This window comes from Neomonachus schauinslandi, chromosome 5 (assembly GCF_002201575.2).
Source record: "Neomonachus schauinslandi chromosome 5, ASM220157v2, whole genome shotgun sequence".
NCBI lineage: Eukaryota > Metazoa > Chordata > Mammalia > Carnivora > Phocidae > Neomonachus > Neomonachus schauinslandi.
This window is the reverse complement of record NC_058407.1, coordinates 171315178-171338810: the sequence shown is the minus strand read 5'-3', so window position 1 is coordinate 171338810 and position 23633 is coordinate 171315178. Positions and strand designations below refer to the sequence as shown.

The 23633-nt window shown below is 43.0% G+C and overlaps 1 protein-coding gene across 1 annotated transcript in view; it reads left to right on the top strand.

Annotated features, from left to right (window-relative positions):
• Positions 1–1700: 1700 nt before the first annotated feature.
• The window catches only part of LMTK2 (lemur tyrosine kinase 2), an 81204-nt gene continuing 59271 nt past the window's right edge, over positions 1701–23633 (top strand). The window contains exon 1 of the mRNA XM_044915730.1: positions 1701–1796. Coding sequence (XP_044771665.1) covers positions 1701–1796 — 96 coding nt within the window. The remainder of the gene's footprint in view (positions 1797–23633) is intronic.

Below are 23633 nucleotides of genomic sequence, written 5' to 3'. Positions count from 1 at the left end.
TATAATTAACAAGCACAAGGATTATGAGGCAGGGCCTTGCTTGGGCTAGCATTGCTACAAATAAACACTGTGACTCCTCCCGACACCCAGCATGAGCATTCCCTGGCTTCAAGTCCGGAGCTTCCTCATAGAAGTAGAAGCACAACAGGGTGATTGCATCTCTTTTCCAGACCTTTGCCTACCTCCCCTTTCCCAAACAGAGATCAGCAGGCAGGCAGGGACGCTTTAACACAGTATTTCACATTCCAGCTATTTGTTTACTTAGGTGTTTATTGGCTTGCCTTAATCATTCAACAAATATTCCCCAGGGCGTCGTCTGTGTGTCCAGGGCTGGTTTAGCACTGCAGAGAGCTGACATTTAGGATGGACATTTGAGGAGTTTGGAGAACTGGGCTCCCCTGCCTGCAGTTTATAGAGCTCCATCTGATAAGATTCAAATCAGTTCCTCTCATGCACAAACCAGTACAAGTACATTCTCCAGAAAAGCCCAGCATTTCCCCAACCTCCAGGCCTCTAACTGTTTCGTTGCTTCTGCCTGGAAGGTGCGTTCTCTACATTTTCTGCAGGACTATGGTCTCTCCTCACCTGTTGGCTGGACCTTGTCTCTTGCTGGGGAGAGGTTGGCAGCTGGGCGTGCCCAGCACCAGGACAGGGCACTATTCCTTCAGGAAATAACTCCTCGGAGCCAGGCCCTGTGCCAGCCCCTGGGGGACTCCCACTGACGTGGGCACAGTTCCTGTCCTCAGGGAGCTTACAGTCACAGGAACAATGTACGGCAGCTGGGCTAGCACTCTGTCTGGGGACAGGGCGAGGCACTAAGAGATGCCAGTCATTTCTCCTGGGGCTGGGCGGGGCCTTCTTAGATGACGTCAGCCTTTAGGTGACTCTTGACAGTGAAAAGAGAGTGTGCCAGGTGGCCGAGAGGACAGGAAGGGCACTCTTGGCAAAGGGAACATCATGAGCTCAGGAGCTGAGTCAGTGGGTGTGAGGGGAGAGCCATTCTATTCTTGTTGAACTGAAATGGAAGCCCAAGTATCCTTGATGGCGGATAGGATGTGTAGGTCAACCTAAGGAGAGGGGCGTAAAACGGCTATGACAAGTAAAAAAGGCAGAAGACAACACAGGCCTACTTTTGCTCATTTTAAAATATTGAAAAAAGATTCATATGGATTCTGACTGCTTTTTATTGTCTCCTCTATACTTCCCTGTATTTTAAAAATTAAAATAATTGTCGGCATTACCCACTGCCCACGCACTCCTCCGTCTGCAGGGGGCGCACCGGCGGCCACCCTCCCTCTTTCAGGATGGTGGGCGGGGCCGCTCCAGCCGGTTTGGAACTGACGATTGGCTGGCTGGGTTGTTCGTCACGGCGTCCCGCCCCCGCCCTACGTCACATGACGCAGCCCATCATGGCGGCGGGAGCGCGGCTGCCCTGGCCCGCGGCTCCGCAGGGCTGCTGCCGTTGCTGCTTTTGAGAGGGGGCGGCGGCGGCGGCGGCGGCACGGGCGGGCGGGTGGGAAGGATGTGTTTCTGTGGCCCGGGCGGCGGGTGCGGACCAGGAGCCAGGCTGAGGTTTGGCCGAAGCGACGTGTGCTCAGGAGCAGCCGGCGCGGGTGCCGCTGAGGCAGGCAGGACCGACTGACGGACGGACCGACGGAAGGCGGCCCGAGAGCCGGCCCCGGGGCCGCGCCGTGGGCGAGATGCCGGGGCCGCCGGCGTTGCTGCTGCCGCTGTTGCTCCTGGCCGCCGGCAGTGCGGGGGCCGCGCCACTTCCGCAAACAGGTGCAGGTGAGCGGGCCAGCTGCGGGGACGGGGCTGCGGGAACCCAGGCTGCGGGGCCACTGCGACGGGGGTGGCCGGGGAGGAAGCTCCGGGCCCGGTCCGGCGTCGGCGCCGAGGAATCGGAGGGCCTGCCGGGGCGGGAGGCCCGGGGAAGCGAGCGATTAGGGAGGTTTCTGCCGCAGGGGCGTGGGGTGGGGGAGCGGGCAGCCTCTCCAGGGCCGAAGCGGGGGCGAGGCGATGCGGTTGGGCCCCGGGAGGGCGGCGAGCGGTGTGGCAGGGATCGACCTCTCCCGGGGTAGGCTGCGGTACCAGCTCTGAACCTGTTGCCCGAAGGTCCTCAGCCTACATCCCTTTCTGGCAGTTCTGCTTCCCTTTCAGATGTCACCTGCCTCCTGTGCGTTTCTCACATCTTATAATAAGAACCGTTTCTTAGCTCTAATCCTACTTAAATGCAAATGACTTGGTGAGATGTGTTGCGAGTTTCCTTCGCTCCCTGCAACTTGTTCTGAAGTTGTAAATTGATTTTGGACTCTGTGCTTTTTATTGGGATTGAATCTCTGGGAATGAGGAGGAGACAACTCTGTAAATATTTCTATTTTAGGAAGCAGTGATTAGAGTAGCAGCCTTTGAATAACTATTGACAGAATGGCCCAAGGGTGATTGAAGTTTCTATTTTAGCTACGTCAGGGTGTGATTTTCTTTTTTTCTCCCCATTTTATAGACATCGTTTTCAGTTGTGGTTTATTCTCCCAGATAAAACTTTACCCCAGGAAAGCATCCCAAGTTGGGTTATTTTCTTTTTTTTATTTTTTATTTTATTTTTTATTTTTTTAAAAAAAGATTTTATTTATTTATTTGACAGAGAGAGACAGCCAGAGAGGGAACACAAGCAGGGGGATTGGGAAAGCGAGAAGCAGGCTTCCGCTGAGCAGGGAGCCTGATGGCGGGGCTCAATCCCAGGACCCTGAGATTGTGACCTGAGCTGAAGGCAGTCGCTTAACCAACTGAGCCACCCAGGTGCCCCAGCTATTTTCTTTTTTTTAAAGGAAAAAAAAATCTGGGTTAAGATCTAGTGCTTATCTTTAATAAGGAGAGACTGAAATTTCCTAGATTCGTGAAATTTTAATATTGGAAGAGACCTCAAAGAAAATTGAGTCTGATATCTTTGTTTTGCAGTTGAAGATGCTGAGGCCCTGGGGGTCAAATGACCTACCCAAGGTGACACAGCTAAATTGTAGGCGGAGCTACATCAAATACCCAGGTCTTGAATTCCCCTAGTTGTGTGATTTTTCCACTTCCCCACTTAAAGCCTTATAAGTGTTTAGGCATACTCCTGAGGTTAAGAGTTATTTTTAAGGGCGCCTGGGTGGCTCAGTCGTTAAGCATCTGCCTTCGGCTCAGGTCATGATCCCAGGGTCCTGGGATCGAGACCCTCATCGGGCTCCCCGCTCCGTGGGAAGCCTGCTTCTCCCTCTTCCACTCCCCCTGCTTGTGTTCCCTTTCTCACTGTGTCTCTCTCTGTCAAATAAATAAATAAAATCTTAAAAAAAAAAAAAGATTAAAAAAAAAGAGTTATTTTTAAATGATGTTCACTGAGTACACAATGTGGAAGTTACCTTCCCCAGTAAATGAAAGTTATGTATAATTGTTTCCAGAGCTACACCAGGTTATGTCATTGAGTGCCCTTTGAGTATTAACTGTTAACCATTGTACCATGTAACGTATGGCTGAATTTTTGCCACTGCCTTATATCAAATATGTTAGGTGATTTCTGTTTTCTGATCTGATAGATAAGAAAAATGAATGTTATTAGAAGTATATGCTCCCCAGATAAGAGTCACAGAAAGTACCTGGGAAGTTATAAAAGACTGTATGGAAAGATGTTGATGTTAATATTGAAAGAAACTGATGGTGAAATTCAAAATTGGCACTAGAGTAGGATAGTGGACAAAGAGTATTTAGTGAGAGGGATTCAAGAAGTTTCCAGATGACTTTGCACTTAAATTTTTATATTTTTTGAAAAACAGGTTCTATGTGAGAACCCATGGAAATGTGTCTGCCTATAAACCTCTTAACATGATTTTTATTCCATTCTTCCACTGTTTTATGGAGGTGTGAATCATAAAATCTGAGGTTTTTTGGGAGCGTTGTAAAACAAAACAATCAGGAAAATTAATCCATAAATAGAAATACCAAATTTTGACATAAAGCATAAAGAAATATTTGCTGATTTATAGCAGCTTTTGCAGATTTTCCCTTCATATTCTGTAGCTCAGAAGGTATATGATTAGATATATGGCATATGAATGACAGGTATCTAAGGTTAAATTCTGTGGAAAAGATGCATAATCACACATAGATTTGGGGGTTTGTATTTCCATCCAAAAGAGATTGTTAATTCTGGTAACGGAGATGGATTCTTGATGAAGATGTATTAGGCCAAGAAGAATAAAGAAACCTTTGACTAATCCTGGGAAGTGATCTCACTGGTTAAGAAAGAGGAACCCCTTTTGAACATATATGCTAGATAAAAGAGCAGTTAAATGTTGAAAACATAGTAACTCTCAAGCCTTTGATTATCTGGGGGACTGGCCATTTTCATATTAAGGATAGATCCATTGCATAGTGTCTTTTGTCTCCTTGGCCTTCATTCTTTCTACTTAAATTTCTGACTGGTTAATAGTGCCTTGAAGAAAGCATGGCTTATCAAAAATAGATTGGAAAAAATGCTTGAATTTAACCTTTGCATGGAGAAAGAAATGAGTCAGTTAACTAAAATTCAGCCAAAATTCATTTCTAGGTTTGGAAGTTGAAAAGGGTATTTACCCATTCATTCATAATTAAGCTTTATAAATATGTGGATTGCCTTTGCCCATCAGGCAAGAAGGCATTTCTTTTTCTTTTTCTTTTTTAAGTTTTTATTTTAATTCCAGTTGGGTAACATACAGTGTTATATTAGTTTCAGGTGTACAAGGAAGGCATTTCTTGCTTGAACTTTATTTTGGGCCTCTCTATTGCTCTGGGAGTTGCTTACGCCCTCTTTGGGGGCCTCTTCCTGAGAATGTCTATTTCTGCAAGGGCCCTTGTTATACAGATGGAGATCTCGTTGGTCCTCACTAGGAAGCTTCCATAAAGGGAAAAAATCCACTGTTTTCGCACATGGTGAAATTACCGAACTAAGGCTACAGTTGAGAAATTATTTTCTCCTGGTCATAGTTATCAGATCATTCTTCTCAGAAAACATTTATGCACCTTTTGTAAGATTCTTGGGATTCACATCATAAAGAAATATCTGTTTGTATTTGTGAAGGCATTCTCTAAGTCCACAGTTTGTTATTAATATTAGGATAGTGGTTAGACAAGGAAACCCACTTCTATTGTTTTGTGGCATATTAGGTCACCGAGTACAGAGGAAGCTTTTAGCAGTTCCAGATAAAGGAGCTCACGGAAGTCTGTGAAGCCGGTGGGACTCGGCTACTTATTAAACAGCAGCTTGTGAAACCGGGGCTCTTGTTTTAGATTAAACAAACAGACTTGGATCTTGAAAAAGATTCTGCAGTAAAGGAAGTGCTTTCAAAAAGTGTGAACTTTTGTGTTTATTTCAATAGCTTCTGAGAAATAAAAATTATTTTCATCAGGTTTTCCATGCAGATTATTTCAGGTATTATGGCTGTAGGGCTTGAGATTTGATTTCGGTTGGGCATGTTGTAGTTGCTCTCAGCTGGTGGTATTTTTTGGTTAACTAGATATGCTCATTTGCACAGTAATAGGAAGTCTGTCCCAACAGTTTTGTGGCTGATCAGCATTGACGTTATCAAATCCCTACAGTTTTGCTGATATCAATGTGCTGACTGTTCATGCAATTCTCTGGAAATTTAGGGAGTCCTTGGGCCTGCTATGTCACTTAGATAACAGCTGTAACATGTCACAAAAAAGACTTTGTAACATAAATGAAATGTTCTGTATGGGGTGGCCAGGGTTCTGCAACAAATGAGTCTTCAAAAAAGTCCTTGTAGGTGGACGTATCAAAAGAAGCCAGCCTTTGAGTCCTGTTAAGAGTGAAAGTCGTGAACCAGTCACAGGAGGAGCGGGTGTTGCGGATGGACAGAGCTTGGGCTTTGGAGTCAGTCTGGGTGGGAGACCTTCCCTTGCCACTTCAACAGTGTTGAGACCTTGGGCCAGTTACTTGACCTCTCCAAGCTTCTCAGAACTCAACTCAGAAAAAGGATGATGATATTTACCCTAAGGGTTGTGGGGGGTTATGTCAGGATGGTGTGCCATGTCTGCTAGGTTAGGCTTCTTCATCGCTTCAGATTTCCTTGTAAAATTGGTGGGTTACCATGTAATCGACTAATGGTAAGTGGTATGGTTCAGAGAAGGAGCTCAAAGTGGTAGCTGCTTATCATGGCATGCCTAGAGTTTACCAGATTTAAAAACCTTTGTTACTTAAAATAACTTGTATGATGGGTGAAGAAGAGATCCTTCACAGAGAAATCTGGCTTATTTAAGGATAATACATAGGCTGGTATTGTTATTTCTTGAAATTCATAATGTTGGGGAATTGTGCTAGAAATTTTCAGGATCTGGATTAGTCCACTTTTATGTAATAAACCTGTTTTTAAATGTCAAGATTATTAAAGCTCTTGCATGTGAACAGTTTCTGGTTTTAATGTACTTAAAGGAACCACAAGCAATGCAGGTCTAGCTGATCCCAAACAGCATAAAGCATCCCTGAAAACAGCCCGCTAAGCTGGGCCCTTAGAAAGTGTCATTTGGAGAGAGGAGTATGACTGAGTTGCTTCCTCCCTCTCTTTTAAAGTCATGTATTTTTGTAGTCTTTTAGCTGTGCCTTTTCTTAAAAGGTTTATTTATCTTATTATTATTTTTTTAAGTTTATTTAAGTCATCTCCACACTCAGCGTGGGGCTTAAACCCACAACACCAAGATCAAGAGCCACGAGCTCCCCCATCTAAGCCAGCCAGGCGCCCCTTAAGAGGTTTATTTATTACTCAAGCACGAGGAAAGGAATATTAGAAAGAGGAGAAGTTGTACAAATGATCCTGTTCTAAAACACACTCCTATCTAGGGTCGTTTTTAGTTTCTATTCTCAACTTTTATGTAAACCTTCATATGAAGACACTGTAAGAGAAAACTGAGGAAATACGGTAAAATCAGTGCGTCGGAGCAAAATATTAGAGTGAAGTATTTTTAAATTGCTAGCAAGTGACTAATTTGGAACTGTGCCTTGGCATTACAGTTATTTGCCACAAGGAATAGGCATATCAGAAAAATAACCTCAGTGTTTAAAAAAAAAGGTAGTTTTTTTCCCCCAAAGGTTAGCACAATGCAGAGATGCCAAATTTCATTTGACTTTATTGTGATTCAAATGGGAAAGATGAGAATTGTTGATGCCAGATGCCTCAGGTGCCCCAAACCACAACGTGGGGAGTACCTCTCATTCTCCCTGGCCCATCTTGGTCTAAGCCAGTGCTCAGCCGCTCTTCCCCGCCCCCCCCCCCCCAACGACAAAAGAGTGACTCTTTACTCATCCACCCTCTTGGGTCTTGGGGGGATAGCGGTGGCACACCTTTTATTTTTGACAGTTTGGCAGATTTTGCATTTTACCATATAATATGTGTTTATTTAAAAGCCCTAAATTACCATCCAGTCAGATAGGTGTGCCGAGACCATGTGGGGCTAGAGTAGCCCCTGGCCTCCAGCATCAGACCCCAGTTTGGGAAGACTTGGTCAGGAAAGGTCAGTGCAACCAGATTTCTGCTGTAGGGCATCTGTGATCCCTGCCTCCACTCTCCACCTTTCGTGGCACTTTTAAGAGCGAAGTTCATATGCTTCTCATTTGTAAATTATTCCCAGCTCTCCATATATTCTCTCTGTTGTCTGGCTTCTCCATCACCTCTGTGCTGTCGTCTTTTTCTTTCTGGTCTTTTCTTTTCGCCTCTTTGCTGCCCCAGTCTCCCTACCAAGACCTTTCTTCTTGCCCAGATCCTAGAGATTCCCTTCCCCAATGAACTCCTACTAGAGTGTTCACTTGTGGAACAAGATGTTCCGTGGGGTGTGGGATGAAAACATTGGAGCCTCAGTAAAAATTTTGACTTACGTGACTTTTTAAGGTACAGAATATATTGGTATACTAACACATTTTTTATGCTTTGTAAATCAGCGTGCATGAAATGAAAGGAATGTAAAGAAAATTTACTGATGGGCTCTGATCAGAAAGGTTTGGATTGTCTGTACCAGTCTACCATTTGCATTTAGCAAATACCACTCATTTCTTTAAGACTTGTCTCTTCACTCCGACTGCAAGGACTGTGTCCTATATCCTCCGTATTTCTGGTGTTTGCACGGTATCTCACTGGGTATGGATGCTCAGGTAAAGTTTGTGGGTGAGGATGGTGCCGGAGACCGAAGTTCACAGACCATTACTCCAGAGTGTGTGTGAGCTAAAAGGAGAGGATGTAAGCTTACAGCCTCTCATTCTCCTGCAGACTTTGCTTTTCATCCATCCACAGCCCACTGCCTGGAATGAGGCTATTTATAGTTGTCTTATTTTTAATAATAAACCTTGTCTTTTGGAACAATTTTAGATTTACAGAAAAGTTGCAAAGACAGTACAAAGAGTTCCTGCATATCCTTTACCCAGTTTTCCTTCTTAACATCTTACATTTGTTTGGTGAGGAGCCAATATGAATACGTAATCATTAACTGAAGTCCATACTTCATTCATATTTATTTAGTGTTTCCCTAGTGTCCGTTTTCTGTTCCAGGATACTACATTACATTTAGGTGTCATGTCTCCTTAGGCTCCATTGCCATGTTCCTCTTTTTTGATGATCTTGACAGTTCTTGAGGAGTTTTTCTCATTGATTAGGCCGGGGTCATATGTTTTTGGGAGGAAGACCACAGAGATAAAGTGCCATTCTAATCACATCGTGTCAAGAGTACATGCTTTCAACATGACTGGTCATGTGATCACCTGACTGTGATCACCTGTTTGTCAGCTTTCTCCACTGCAAAGTTTCTTTTCTTTCCCTTCTCCATGGTACATACATGTACAGCCCACATTTAAGGGGTGGTGAGTTACGCTCCACCCCCTGGACAAGTACTATTATACACTTATCTGGAATTCTTTGGTATGGGAGATTTAACTCTTCTTTCCCATTAATTTTCTTACTCAGTTATTTATATCAGAGTGGACACATGGATATTGATTTTACATTTGGGGTTATAATCCAATACCAGGTTATTTATTTTGTTGCTCAAATTGTGCCAGCTTTGGCCTTTGGGAGCTCCTTCAGTTGGCTCTGGTACCGCCATCCCCATCTTTTTTTTTTTTTTTTTTTTTAAGCACTTTCTTACTTTCTGACACTGAAGAAGCTGTAGGCTCATCTTGTATATTTCCCTGTCCAGCCCTAGAATTAGCCATTTCTTCAGGCTGGTTCCTTTTTTTGGAGAATGATATTAGAAACCAAGATTTGGGCCCTGGATTTGCTTGCTGCTACCGAGGCATGTATAACGGGGTTTTGATCTTCTCCTTCCTATAGCTAATCCTACGTGTTGGGAAGAAGAGAGAAAGAGATTTTGGAAAGATGAAGGATCTCTTAGGAACAAATGACTTGGAAGGGCCCTGCCCATGTTTTCTCCCTGTCCCTTAACCACCTGTTACCAACTGACAGCATTACCATAGCACTCTATATCCCATGTTTGTGATATAATGATATTGGCGGGATGTTATTTTTATTTTTAGAGCAATAAGATATTTGAAAAATAGATGTGATTTACTGTCCCAAAAGGCAGCCTAATCTCTGAGAATATGAGGGAAACCTCTTAGGCTTAAGAATTTAATTAGAATTATTTTAGGGGGGGTCTGTCAGCTTTGGCAATTTTTGAAAAGGATTGTAAGTAACTCCTTTAATTGGTGATTTTTTAATTGGTAAAAGTTCACAAGGAGCTGTAGACTTGTTTTGATCTGTTTACAGAGCTTTTCATTTCTTTTCACTTTTTGTTCTGGATAATTTCAAACATATTCAAAGGTAGAGTAAATTATACAGTGGGTCTTCATGTACCCATCACCCAGCGTCAGCAGTTTTTAGTTGTGGTGAATCTTGTTCGCCTGTATGCTTCCTACTAGCTCGGCCACCCTCTTGCTTTGATGTAAATGCCATAGTACCTGATGAACTGAAAGTGTTTCAGGAAAAAGTGAGGATATTTTTATAAAACAGGACTTGCATGAAGGTCACTGAGGTCTTTGTAGAAATGCAGATTTTGGACCACAAAGAAACCAACAGAATCAGAATTCTGGAGGCTGGTCTGGAAATTTGCATTTATAATACTTTTTTGGTGATTTCTCTGCCCTCACAATATAAATGTTTTATCTTGTACTAGAGATAAGATAAAATCAGTTATTTGATGGAAATCCGTTGACTTGGGTAACTAGTGAGACGCAAGGAAGGAAGAACAATTTAAATTTTAAAAATTAATGTCAACACCTGAGTTCTGGAGAGACTCCTGCTCCTGACCACGGTATGTGGATGTTGTTCTGAGGAATCTTCCTGTGAAAAGTAGGTATGCGATAACCGCAAAGGAATTTAAACACTGCAGGGCAGAACAGTTACAGCTCTAAATGCCCTTTTTTTTTTTTTTTTTAAATTTCACCCCTTCTCTGGAAGTTGGTATAAATAATGACCTCTTTATGTTTTATGAATATTCTGTATAAATAATTGGTAAAAACTGTGAGCTGGTAGCCTGACAGTCAGATGCCAGAGTTGTGTGCTGAGAGCCTCGTGGTTTAAACGTGCCAGCCCTGGACTGACCAGGGTTTTGCCTGCTGGAGCTCAGCTCAGCCAGGAAATGAAGCTAGAGCAGGCGTAACTCAGGGACATTCCTGATTCCCCAGGTGAGACGTGTGCACGACAGCACGAGAACCCTGGATTCGTGACCTGTTCAGTAACTTTCAGGGCTGTTTCTTTCCAGGATAGTATCACGTCATTAATGTCTTGCTTTCAAAAAGGTTATTTTTCGGGCGCCTGGGTGGCTCAGTTGGTTAAGCGACTGCCTTCGGCTCAGGTCATGATCCTGGAGTCCTGGGATCGAGTCCCGCACCGGGCTCCCTGCTCGGCGGGGGGTCTGCTTTCCCCTCTGACCCTCCCCCCTCTCATGTGCTCTCTCTCTCATTCTCTCTCTTTCAAATAAATAAATCTTTAAAAAAAAAAAAGGTTATTTTTCTAAGCTAGTTTATTTTAGCATAGCCTTGGATTTGTAGCCTATTTCATATCTTTTTTTTTTTTTTTAAGATTTTATTTATTTATTTGAAAGAGAGAGAGCACTAGCAGAGGGAGAGGGCGAGGCAGGTTCCCTGCTGAGCAGGGAGCCCGACACTGGGGCTCGATCCCAGGACTCTGGGATCGTGATCTGAGCTGAAGGCAGACGCTTAACTGACTGAGCCACCTAGGTGCCCCTATTTCATATTTTTCAACAAGTACCTTTTTTTTTTTAGCCAGTTGATACATTTTTTGTATATTTGCTGTGGATGTATTGGTATGTACAAAATAGTCTTATGATGAGCTAAAGAAAGTACACCATTTAATCTCTGAAACTGCTACATTGTAATGATTGTATAATCAGTCCGGTTTGATTAAGAACATCCTGGGCTCACATACTAGTACAGATATTTCAGGACTGTTGTTTTTGGCAACATCTGTATGCCTTGGGTGGGAGAAAAAAATTGAGTTACAAGCATCTATGATAGTGATTTTTGAGGGGGAAGTTGCTTTTATCCAAAATGAAAACACTGTTATTTAATTTTTTAAAAGCTTATGATTTTTTCCTCCTTGAGGCCCATGTTCAAAGTTCATCCTGAGAATGTCTTTTTGCCTTGTTTGCTCTACTGCCCAGGAGACTTGAGTTTGACATGATGACATTGGAACCTTTAATTATAGAAAGTAAATCTCTAAGGCGTCTTGGACTTAGAAGGTCGAGGAGGATGAGTGTGCAATCATTTTGCACATTTACAGTAGCTACTTTAACCAGTTAGTAATTGTGAAATTTTGTAGTTTCAACTTTTTTATTGCAAAACCAGAGCCTTGTGGTCTATTGGTTGCCTTTCAGATGAGCTGCTGAATTTAAGTTGAAAGTATTTTTCACATTGCACTTTCTTCCCCAAACCCCTGATAAATTCAGCTTGTGCTCCTTTCACAAGGAAAAAAAAAATTCCTCTTCCTGGTTCCACCTGGCAGTGTGTCTGTGTAGGACGGTTCTCTGTGTCAGCAACAACGGTTACTTTCCAAGGATCCAGCCTGCTAGTCACAGCGCAGAGCCCCACTTGACTCTGACTTCAGACTATTATTAAAAGGCAACACCAGGACACTGATTGCTAGTGAGGCACAGAAAAATAACAAACTTACCAAAATAGTCCCCTGGGAATGCTCCACCAGAGGCCTGGTCCCCGGGTGCACTCCAGAAATCTGTGGTTTGACTTCATTTTCTTTAAGAAAAAGAAAACTTCAATAAAAGACTTGATTCCTGGGCGCCTGGGTGGCTCAGTCGGTTAAGCGACTGCCTTCGGCTCAGGTCATGATCCTGGAGTCCCTGGATCGAGTCCCGCATCGGGCTCCCTGCTCAGCGGGGAGTCTGCTTCTCCCTCTGACCCTCCTCCCTCTCGTGCTCTCTGTCTCTCATTCTCTCTCTCGCAAATAAATAAATAAAATCTTTAAAAAATAAAAAAAAATAAAAAAAAAATAAAAAGACTTGATTCCTGGTATTAACCATACAGGTACTTGGTAGACTCATAAAATTGTGGAATTATAAATCCTTGTACAGAGAATTTTAAAGCTGATGTGCCAGCCTAGAGGTGAAGGCACTAAGGCCCAAAGAAGTTCAGTAGTGATTTGAACCCATTCTGCTAGTCAGTGGCAGACCTAATCCAGAAGGAGGGCCCTTAACAGCCAGACCCCCCTGTTCACCAAGTGCACTGCTTAGTACCCTCAGAATGCTTTCATTTGTCTGATGTACACGTGCACACAGACTAATTGCAGTCATTTCTCCTCTGGATCTTTCTCTTTCTTTTCTTTCTTTTCTTTCTTTCCCTTCCTTCCTTCCTTCCTTCCTTCCTTCCTATTTATTTGGGAGAGAGAAAGCACAGTGGGAGGGGCAGAGGAAGGAGAGAGAATCTCAAGTAGACTCTACACTGAACGACTCGGGGCTGGATCCCACGACCCTAAGACCATGATCCATGCGGAAATCAAGAGTAGGTCGCTCAACTGACTGAGCCAGCCAGGTGCACCTATTTATTTCTATTTGCTATCTGAAAGTACAGAGATGAAATTTTTTTAAAGATTTTATTTATTTATTTGAGAGAGCTTGCAAGCCGGGGGGAGGGGCAGAGTTAGAGGGAGAGAGAATCCCAAGCAGACTCCACACTGAGCAGGAGCCCGATGCAGGGCTTGATCCCACGCCCCTGAGATCATGACCTCCGCCGAAATTAAAGAGTTGGGAAATCAAGAGTCGGTCGCTCAGCTGACTGAGCCACCCAGGCACTCCCAAGATGAAATTTAAATGTAATTGTCATATAATTGATTCTTGAAGTACTAAAGATAATTGTTTATTGAAAATTAGGAAGCTAAAGTGCAGACTTCTGTAAAGAGGCCCAAAACGCACATTCATGGGGTTTTTAAAATTAAAAAAAAAATTTGTAAGAATAACAGTTTAGGGGAGCCTGGGTGGCTCAGTGGGTTAAGCATCTGCCTTTGGCTCAGGTCATGATCCTGGGCTCCTGGGATTGTACTCTGCATTGGGCTCCGCGCTTAGCAGGGAATCTGCTTCTCCCTCTCCCCTCTGCCCCTCCCCTGCTTGTGCCCGCTTGCACTCTCTCTCTCAAATAAATAAAATCTTTAAAAAAATTAATTTTAGTCTCCACCTATGAAATGAAGTTGCACTGTTTAATTAAAGGTGATAAAAATAATTCTGACTTTTAGAAAATGTAATCATAAACTTGTAAACATGAAAAATACTTCAAACACCATCGATTTATATGCTTTTGTGGAGGAATGGATCCTTTTTAGAATCTGCTGAGTGCTGTGGATCCCAAGAATAATGCTCATTGAGCAGATACTTTGTGTATACTTTTAAGATTCACAGATAGGTATTGAGAAACATATGTGGAGTCATAGACAAGTGTCATTTTTCTCTTCTTTTTCTCAGCTGTTTAAGACTACCTTCTTGATTTATGCCCTAAATCCCATCCTTTTCCAGCCCTGGCTTCCTTCTGGGGGTTAGTTATCAGGGGCATCCTTCTTTATCGTCTGTGTTTTCTCCTGGACCCCTTCTCTCGGTAAACACATAATACGTAATAGAACAAGTTAACATACATAATTTTCTACAGAGCTTTGATTTTGGATAACTTTATTGGTGTAACAGTGTCACCTAGGTGCTGTGACCTTGGAGAAGCACCTTCACCTCTGCGTTGCTCAGTTTCTTCATTTTAAAACGAGGCTAATAATAGTACCTACTGCAAAGGCTTGTTGTGGGATTGGGTGAGTTTGGAGTAGTGCGTGGCACGTAGTAAGCACTATTTAAGTATCAACATGAATTATATAACTACCTGGGGCCAAACCACTATCATTTCTTGGGTTAATTGTAATATCAGAAATGTGTTCCCCAGTCACTTTATATAAAATAATGAATCTCCCCAATCCATTGCTTAATTTTTCCGCATTGCTTATCAGTGTCTGAGGTGCTGTATATGTATTTACCTGCTTATTGTCTGTCTCCCTGCACAAGAATGTAAGCTGTGAGTGTGGGGTCTTCTAGATTCCCAGAACGTATAGCAATGCCTATCCGATAGAAGATGCTTAGTAAACATTTGTTGAATGAAGGATGTGTTTGGCGGGACTTGCTGACTGGTGGACTTCACAGTAGGGTGATGGGGCAGCTGTGTGGCTAGGAGACACCCCACCCCCATAGCTCTTTTAATTATCTATTGATCTTTTATCTTGGGCTGGACACTTGAGTGTCTGGAGGCACCTGGTTATATTGGGTTAAGTTGTCATTGGGTTTATTTTTTAAATATAATACAAAGACATATCAGTGAAGCATCATCAGATAGGAAACCCTAGGTAATCTTGCCTGCATGTACTATAGAACCTTGTCAAGGTTAGTATCATAAGCAATTTCTGGCTTTGTTACAAAGATAGTACTTAAAAAATAAAACTTTATTATGGGGAATTTTGAACATACACAAAAGTAGGCAGAGGAGTATAATGAATTCTCTGTACCCGTCCCTGAGTCCCAGCCATTCCAATGGCCAGTCTGGTTGCATCCATCACAATCTGCCTCCTCTCTGAAGAGAGAACTTTCAAAGACACATTGCCTAAGAATACATTACAATTATATTAGCAAGAATTTAAATTAGACCTTAGGAAGCTAGAGAGTTTCTGAGACCATAGACTCTATATCAAGGTCTTGTAGGAAAATTTAAGGAAAGGGTAGACATGTTTTTCTAGGGTACTTAAGGTCTGCCCTACCTGGGAAGTAAGGAGCACACATTTAGGTCATTTCTCCCAACCTTTGGGTCCTATTGTGCAGAAATTGTATTGGCTAAGCGTTGTGAATCCAGTACTGCCATTGCTCTATCTGTACACTTCTCTGCATTTCAACAGAAGTCATATGGAAAGACAGAATGTCCTTTCCCTTAGATATTAGCGGGACACTGAAGTGATCAGTTATGGGGGAAGAAGCCCTGGGAAACTGGGACCAGATGCTGCCTCTTCCTGAGCTGGCTTCCTGGACTGCAGGAAGATCCTGATTCAGAGCTGTGACAGACATCTGAGCACTCTGGATGACTCCACAACCTAACTATGCCATGAACTTAATTAAGATTCTGGTTCGTAAAATATTATCCGTGTCATGGTTTTCCCCAGGGTAGGGGCAGAGTCGTGTCACTGAAGTCCTGTGAGCCTGACATTCCTTTGGTTGAACTGTTACCATGTTAGATGAACTCCTCTGTGGTAGTCTCCATCCTAGTTGGTGTTTTTTAAATTGGAATGAAATGAACCTTTGATAACAGTTCGATGGAATAGGCTGAGAGAAACAGTAACTTTATATATGATCTCATTCACAGGTATACAGTCAGCACTCAAATTATATAGCCTTTCAGCAAGTATGAGAGAACAGTTGGGTTGGCTGACCTTGAAAGTCATTTTTGAGCAAAAAGAACACTTCACTGTCTGTGATTAGCACACAATGTGGTTTGTTTTTCTAGGCTTTTGATATTCTGGCTTAGGGATCTTTGTGGAATCTCGGATTCATCAACTAGATCATCAGTGCACTATTTACTGTTCTTGTGGTTGGGCGTATTTAGTGCTATGCTTCATTTTCTCTTTCTAATATTAGAATACATTAGGAACGTTCTAGATTATTTAATGTTATTCTAAATAGATGTATTATTACACTAAGAGGGAAGGAAAACATTTAGTGACTTAAGATTCTGTGTACAGGAAAGCTTTATGATAGATGGATTTGTAATTTCGAGGTGTTAAGTAGAAATGCATGTTCTGCAGTAATTGTCTAAATTTTTTTCCCCAAGTAGTATGATGATGATTCATTTTACTAGGTGTCCGGGATGTGAAGCTACTTGTCAGGATATTGGAAAATGTCCGATTATTGGTCCTTCCACCCTTACAGAAAAAAAGGGGGGAAAAAGCCAGAACTTTGTATTTAGAAGTGGACTTCATGTCAGGACCAGTTTGGAAGCTCTCTGGTCCCTAGCTTCCCTGAGTTGTACCAGTTCCCTTTGTCTAATCAGCCCAGTGGCCACGGTTTTAATTGTTATGTAGACACATAAATCTCTCATGTGAATTTCCAGAGGCCAGAGGGCAGAGAAGAGAGAACATGGGAGGGTGACATCCGCCTCTGACACTTGCCTTACTGGTCCTTTCCATTCCCAACCTTCTGCGTCCTGGGAAGCCAGAGAGGAGGGCAGCATATACTTGTCCCGGGTGCTGCCCAAGATGGATCCCCTACGGGGTGGGGGGGGGGGGGGGGGGGGGGGTGTTCCTTAATTTTTGAATGTACGGGGTTTGGGCCCGGGGCCCTCGCCCACGCCCCCCCCCCCCCCCCCCAGTCCCTCAGAAGGTGATGGTATTTGGAGATGAGGTCTTTAAAGAAGTGACTATGTTAAAACGAGGCCATTAGCTCCTTAGTTGCCAATCCAGTATGACTGGCGTCCTTATGAGAAGAGGAAATTTGAGCATACAAAGAGGTATCAGGGATGTGCAGAAAGACCACGGGAAGACGCAGTGAGAACACAGCTGTCCTCTGCAAGCCAAGGAGAAAGGCCTCAAAAGGGACCAACCCTGCCACACCTTGACGTTGGATATCCAGCCTCCAGAACTGTGAGACATTGGATTTCTGTTGTTTAAGCACCGGTGTGTGGGAACAGTTTGGGTGGCCTGAGCAGCTTGGTACACAGTGTTCAGACTAAAGCAAATTCAGAGTCACATCTTAGAAGGCATCTGTTAAGATGCCTTTTTTTTCCTCCTCTTACCAGTGTCCCAGTGGAGACCCCCCTCGTGCACTGGGCTTTCCCCTCAGTGCAGCCCCTCCTGGGGGCTCTTGCAGAGGAGAGGGCACCTTTGTATTCCTCCCTTGCAGGCAGAGCGAACCTGCTCTGACAGCTTCCAGTGAAATGCAGCTGTGTGGAGAACACAGGTGTGAGTAAATGCTCATTATCACAGGAGAACATAAGTTGGGGGAAATCTACTTTGGAAGAAAACAACTGAATAGTTACACTACTAAACATGAATTGCAAAATGGGTAAATAAAGAATGTGGAAGTTCTCTGTGACCTAGGGAATAAGTGGTAAACTATTAATAGTGGGAAGGGTCAGAACCACTCCAATACAGTGTCTGTTGGGGTGTGATTAGTAATGGGAGGAAAATCTTTGCCAAATAAGAGCATAAAATCATAGAAGGAATGCTACTTTTATAATCTTTTTTGACCCTGGAAACGTAAGTTTCTTCTGGTAACCAGTAGATGATTAATGAATTTCTCTCTCTCTCTCTTATCTTCCCTCCCTTCTCAAGCCCCTTAGTTGCTGTCTCTCTGACTCCATCCACTCCCCCCTTCTGACTGAATGCCAGGCTCTGTCCTGGGGCCTGGAGTCATTGCTGGAGTGTACAGACCTGGTCACTGACCTCCTTTAGCTTGCAGTCTTGTGGGGAGGACATTTGGGCTTTTAGAATACACAGTGTGATAAACTCTTGGGTGGGCCGTACAGGTGCATGGGGGCTCCAGAGGCAGGGACTCTAACCCGTGGGACCTCGGGGACGCTTTCCAAGTTGAGGTCTGAGTGGTGAGGGTGAATTAGTGGAGGGGGTGTGTCAGTGGGGAAGGTTCCTGGTAGGGGATGTAAACTTGCAGACTCTGAAGGGGCAGAGAACCTGCCTGGAAGGACTGAGAGTAGTTCATGTTAGATGAAACTAGATGCAGTAGAGTTAGGAGTGATGAGAGCCTGGGGCGGAGGGCAAACGGCAGCTGACGACGATGGACACTGGGGCTTATCATGGAGTGTGGACATAAGGCTAAAGACTGTGGGAAGCCCCAGGACAAAATTCAAGAACTATAAAAGGATATAACAGCCCCTCCTCGTCCCCCAGCCACCTGGTTTCCCTCCCTGTTGGTGACCACTGTTGGCCCGGGGTAGCATTGTATACACACTGTTCTGATCTGTTTGTTTTTGTTTTTTCTTGTTTTCTTTTAAATGTGTATCATAGAGATGGTTTGAATTGTATCCCTGCTCCCCCAAATTCATATGTTGAATTCCTAACCCCTGTGACCTCAGAGTGTGACCCTATTTGGAGATGGGGTCTTTACCAAGGTAATCAAGTTAAAATTAGGTCTTTAGGCCCTAATCCGACATGACTGTGTCTTTATAAAAACGGGAAATTTGGATGTTGGAGACAGATCCAGAGGGAAGACCAGGAGAGAGGGGACGCAGGGCGAGGATGGGCATCTCCCAGAAGGCGGGAGAAAGGCCCCGAGTGCATCCTTCCACACAGCTCTCAGAAGCGAAAACTTCAGACATACAAATCTGTGCAAGACCAGACAGACATGGCTATACCGACCTCCCCTGTGGCTTTCACTCAGCCTTTGTCAGCTCATGGCTGTCCTTTTTCATGCTACCCCCATCACTTTCACTGCCTCCATACTGTTTGTTTGAAGCAAATTCCAGACATCTTTAAATAGGTCACTATCTGTAAAAAGGTAAGAACTACTTTTAAAAACATAATCACGGTATTATCACTCCTAGGAGCAATGAGTCATACTTCCTTAATATGGTCAATTACCAGTATTCAGATCTCTAGTTGTCTCAGATGTCATCATCATTTTGAGTTTGAATTATGATTCAAATGATATCCATACATTGCAGTTGGTCGGTATATCTTTTCAAATCTCTTTCAGTCTCTTCTCCATCTCTCATAATGCAGGTCTTTCTCCTTAGTGTTCCTTGTAGCCTCTGCTTTGCTGATCACATTCTTGTGGTGGTATTTGATATGTTCCACGATTCTCTTTATTTCCTATGAATTGGCATTTAGATCTAGAGGGTTTGTCAGATACAGCCTTGACATTTTGTTATTGTTGTTTGCTTTCAGTCTACTGTTTAGTAGGTGGTGGTGTTTTTCTTTCGGGAGGCACATAATGTCTGATTGTCTCTTTTTGCATTATTAACTTGATATAAATGTCACATTCAGGAAATATTATTCTCCTGTTTTTGTTTTTTTTAAACAACTGTTTAAAAATGTAAACACCATTCTTAGGTTGTAGGCCTTACCCAAACCAACAGTAGGCAGGTCATAGAGTCTCCTGATCTCTGTTCCAAGGTATATACATATCTGTGATATAATAGGAAATATATATTTGGTGTTTGTCCCCTTTCCTGGCACAGAACTCCTTAAAACCTTTGGAATTTCCCAAGTGATGAGGTGATAGGAGCATCTCTTGTTATTAATAACAAGGCCCTTTCAACCACACTTGAATTTATGCTAATGAAGTGACTCTTGGTGGCCCCTAAATAGCTTCAGGATGGGGAGTGGTGGCCAAAGGAACAAATTGGGGGATTAGAGGGTTTGAAATTTACCACTGGATAACCAAACAGTAAGTATGAGGAAATTTCTCTATAAATGTGTATCAGCTAGTGACTGAGGAAGGGATAACAAAATTAGAATATTAGCATTTTCAGCCGCTAATGGGCTTGCACATACCATCACTTGTTTTTATCTGTGGACCTTAAGAAAATTTTATTTAATCCAAAAATGGATTCACAAGTAACTCTTTGGTTAATTACATAGGTATTTGAGTTCTGGTGGGGGTTCTAGGCAGGGATTTATAATGGTTGAATTAATAACCAGGTAGTACTCCTGACTCACTCTGAGTCATTGCTGTGAAATTGCGTTCTCTAAATTACCTGTCTATAAAACAGATAATATGTACCCACCTCTTAGAGTTTCTCAAGTTTTCTGCTTATTAAATCAAGTGCTAGATGTCTATTAAAATGGTTTGAAAACTGTAAAATGAAAACTCACAGAATGGGCTTTAGAGATGCCAAGTATTTTTTAATCAATGTCTTGGGGAAGCATACTAACTACTCCAAACCTCTAATTACCCTTGTTCTCGGTTTGTAATCCATAAAGCTGCCTAAGAGAGTGGAGACACTCCTGTGGTCATTGATGCTTTTCTTTAGTGGGTGATTGGTTCACTTTATGCATTTCTGAATGCTGTAGGCTGAGAATGTTGAGGGAAAGCTGACTTTCTTCGTAGTTTCCTAACTGTTGCAATCAGGAACCTTCAAGGGGTTTGTAGTTTGTAGTTTGAACTGCTGGGGTGTGGGGATTTTAGTTGTCATTCCTCACGTCTAGAATTTGCTTCCTCTCTATGGTTTGTACAAACCCATCTCACCTTCCAGCCTATTCATAGGTGGGTTTGAGTCTTCATTTTCTGGAAGTTTTTCCTTCATTGGTATGCTGAATTTTTTAAAGCACAGTGCTTTGGACTGATCAAAAGAAAAATACAGTAAATAAAATACTCTTTAAAAAAAGTGGTATAGCTGTAAAAAATTTTCCTCTTGAGCCTACCTGGTGGATTTCTTCTTAGGTGGTAATTTGTGGAGGCCTTTCAGTGGCACCGGGGGGCACGAGTGTCGGTAGACCTCACCTACACAAAAGAAACCTTGAGTATGGGAGAGCAGATGCCCCTGCGGTGTCTTAACAGAAATAAGTATGTTATCAAGGTAGGGCAGAACGCCTCATAACTAGTTATTTTTTAACACAAGTCTGACTTTTCATGCCTACCTAATGACTCACAGAAGACAGTTTTATGAACCAGGTAATTGAGCTGGCCTTCAGGCAGTGCTCATCAAATTTTACAATAAATAGATAGTATATTATGATAAAAAATTATGGGTGAAAAGAGAGGAAAAGGTAATTTAACACTTTGTGGAGTTTGGAGGAGAGCCCCAGAAGTATGAACTTTTAATTAACAACAGTGGACTTTGGTTCAAAGGACTTAGGTTAGGCCGTTTTTAAGAATTAAAAGTTAACCTCCTTGAGGCAAAACCATGTGGTATCAAGGGAATCGAGGGGGATTTATTCTCAGCACCCTGAATCCAGAGTCTGGCCCTGCCACTTTCCCACTCTGTGTGTTTGGGCTTATCATTGTCCTCGTCTGTGATGTGGAGCTGGTCAGATTCCCTCGGAGGTGTTGTGACCATCGAATGGAGTAATACTGTATTTTGTTGGATCTCAAATATGATTGATTATGACACACCCTTATTTTTGTGCCATTGAGAAAGAAGAAATGCTGCCAGAGTAAACAGCTTTCTTTGGAGCATAAGATGCCCCTGACTTTTAGGAATGTTAAAGTAATGTTGGACAAAACTGCATCTTAAAAATCAATAAAATATAGTGTATATGAAAGTGCTTTGCTACCTAAGCCTCGGGAGTCCTATTTAATCGTTATTATATGAGTCAAGGCAGTGAAACAAAGTTGTCAGAATAAATACCAGTGGGAAGCAGAGGCCCTGCAGGATGAGAGAACAGGTAGCTGCCAGGAGAAAGAGAAGTGCCTCCTTTCACAGAGAGGTGGCTCTCAGTGGCTCTTGGCTCCGCACTTGGCTTTCCATGTGCACACGGGTGTCTGCTTCGGGAGTCCCTGCTCTCAGGGACAGCTGACTTTGAGAGGAATCACCAAGTTATTTTCTCTGTTCAGTGTATGGATTTTCTTCTGTTTTAGATTTTATTGGTTTAGAATTTGAAAAAAATTTTTTTAAGATTTTATTTATTGTAGAGAGAGAGAGTATATGTGTGAGTTGAGGGAGGTGCGAAGGGAGAGGGAAAGAAAAAAATCTCTGGCAGACTCCCCGCAGAGTTGGGAGCCCAGCACAGGCCTCGATCTCACGACCTGAGCTGAAATGAAGAGACTCTTAACTGAGCCACCCAGGCGCCCCTGAAACTTGCAGATTTCTTAACAACCCTTGGTTAACTCTCTTTTTTTTTTTTTTTAAGATTTTATTTGCGAGAGAGAGAATGAGAGAGAGCATGAGAGGGAGGAGGGTCAGAGGGAGAAGCAGACTCCCTGCTTCTGAGCAGGGAGCCCGATGCGGGACTCGATCCCGGGACACCAGGATCATGACCTGAGCCGAAGGCAGTCGCTTAACCAACTGAGCCACCCAGGCGCCCGGTTAACTCTCATTTTTTAAGTGCAGACTTGAGCAAGGCTTCAGCCAGCCTGAGCCCCACTTGTAGCAGTGCGGGTTTCAGCATTGTCCTTTCCCAGAGCGACCTCTTGTTATTGGAAAGGAATTTAGTCTTGTTTGCCGTTGATTTTAGACTTCTCTGTTCTTCACTAAGGTCATTTTATATTCAAGAACATGTTAGCAGGGCACCTGCCTGGCACAGTTGGTTGAGCATCTGACTCTTGGTTGCAGCTCAGGTTTTGATCTCCGGGTCGTGAGATCGACCCCTGCATTGGGCTCCATGCTCAGTGTGGAGTCTGCTTGAGATTCTTTTTCTGTTTCTCAAAAAATAAATAAATCTTAAAAAGGCAAAACAAGACCGAATGTGTTTTGCTCACATAGGAGTTTGGGTTAGTTCTTATTTTCTTCGGGTAGAGTAGTTTCACTTTAGGAAAACGGTGACATCGTTCTTTAACTTGTCTCCATGCTTCCCCTTGGTGCACTGGAACATTGAGCTTACAAGTATATGTCAGTTACATCTCAAAAAAAGCAAGCAGGGTGGGGGTAGTTTATTTCTTAGACACCACTAGGTGAGACATAACAATTCACCCTGACAAAAGCTTCAGAATAGCCCTAGTTGAAAAAGATGTTTTCCAAATAACTCTTTGCTGAAAGTAAAGTTGCATTTTGTTTTGTTTTGAAAAACACCTTTAAAAATGTGACTGTAGTTTGCAGACCCTGCTCTGGTAGAAGGCTGCTTATTATGACCGAGGCTCCTTGAGGAAGTGGCTGGTTCTAAAGCTGGAGTGGGGAAGATAGAAGAAAAGCCTGGAGTTTCTGGTAGTGCCAGAAAATGAGACAGTGTTGGAGAAAGGGAAAGATGGGGTATGTCCAAAAGACCCAGTAGTCAACTTGAAAGAGCTACCAGGGGCCAAAGCTGGAGCAATTTGAGCTACAAAATAATTTTAATAATGGATTATAACCCAAAAAATATAAAATAAATGTCTGTGAGTCCATAACTAAATAAATGACCAGATAAATAATTGAGGGAGAAGGGACAAATCTTCCTTATGGAAGAATTCCAGGTAACAAGTGTAGAAGGCATGAG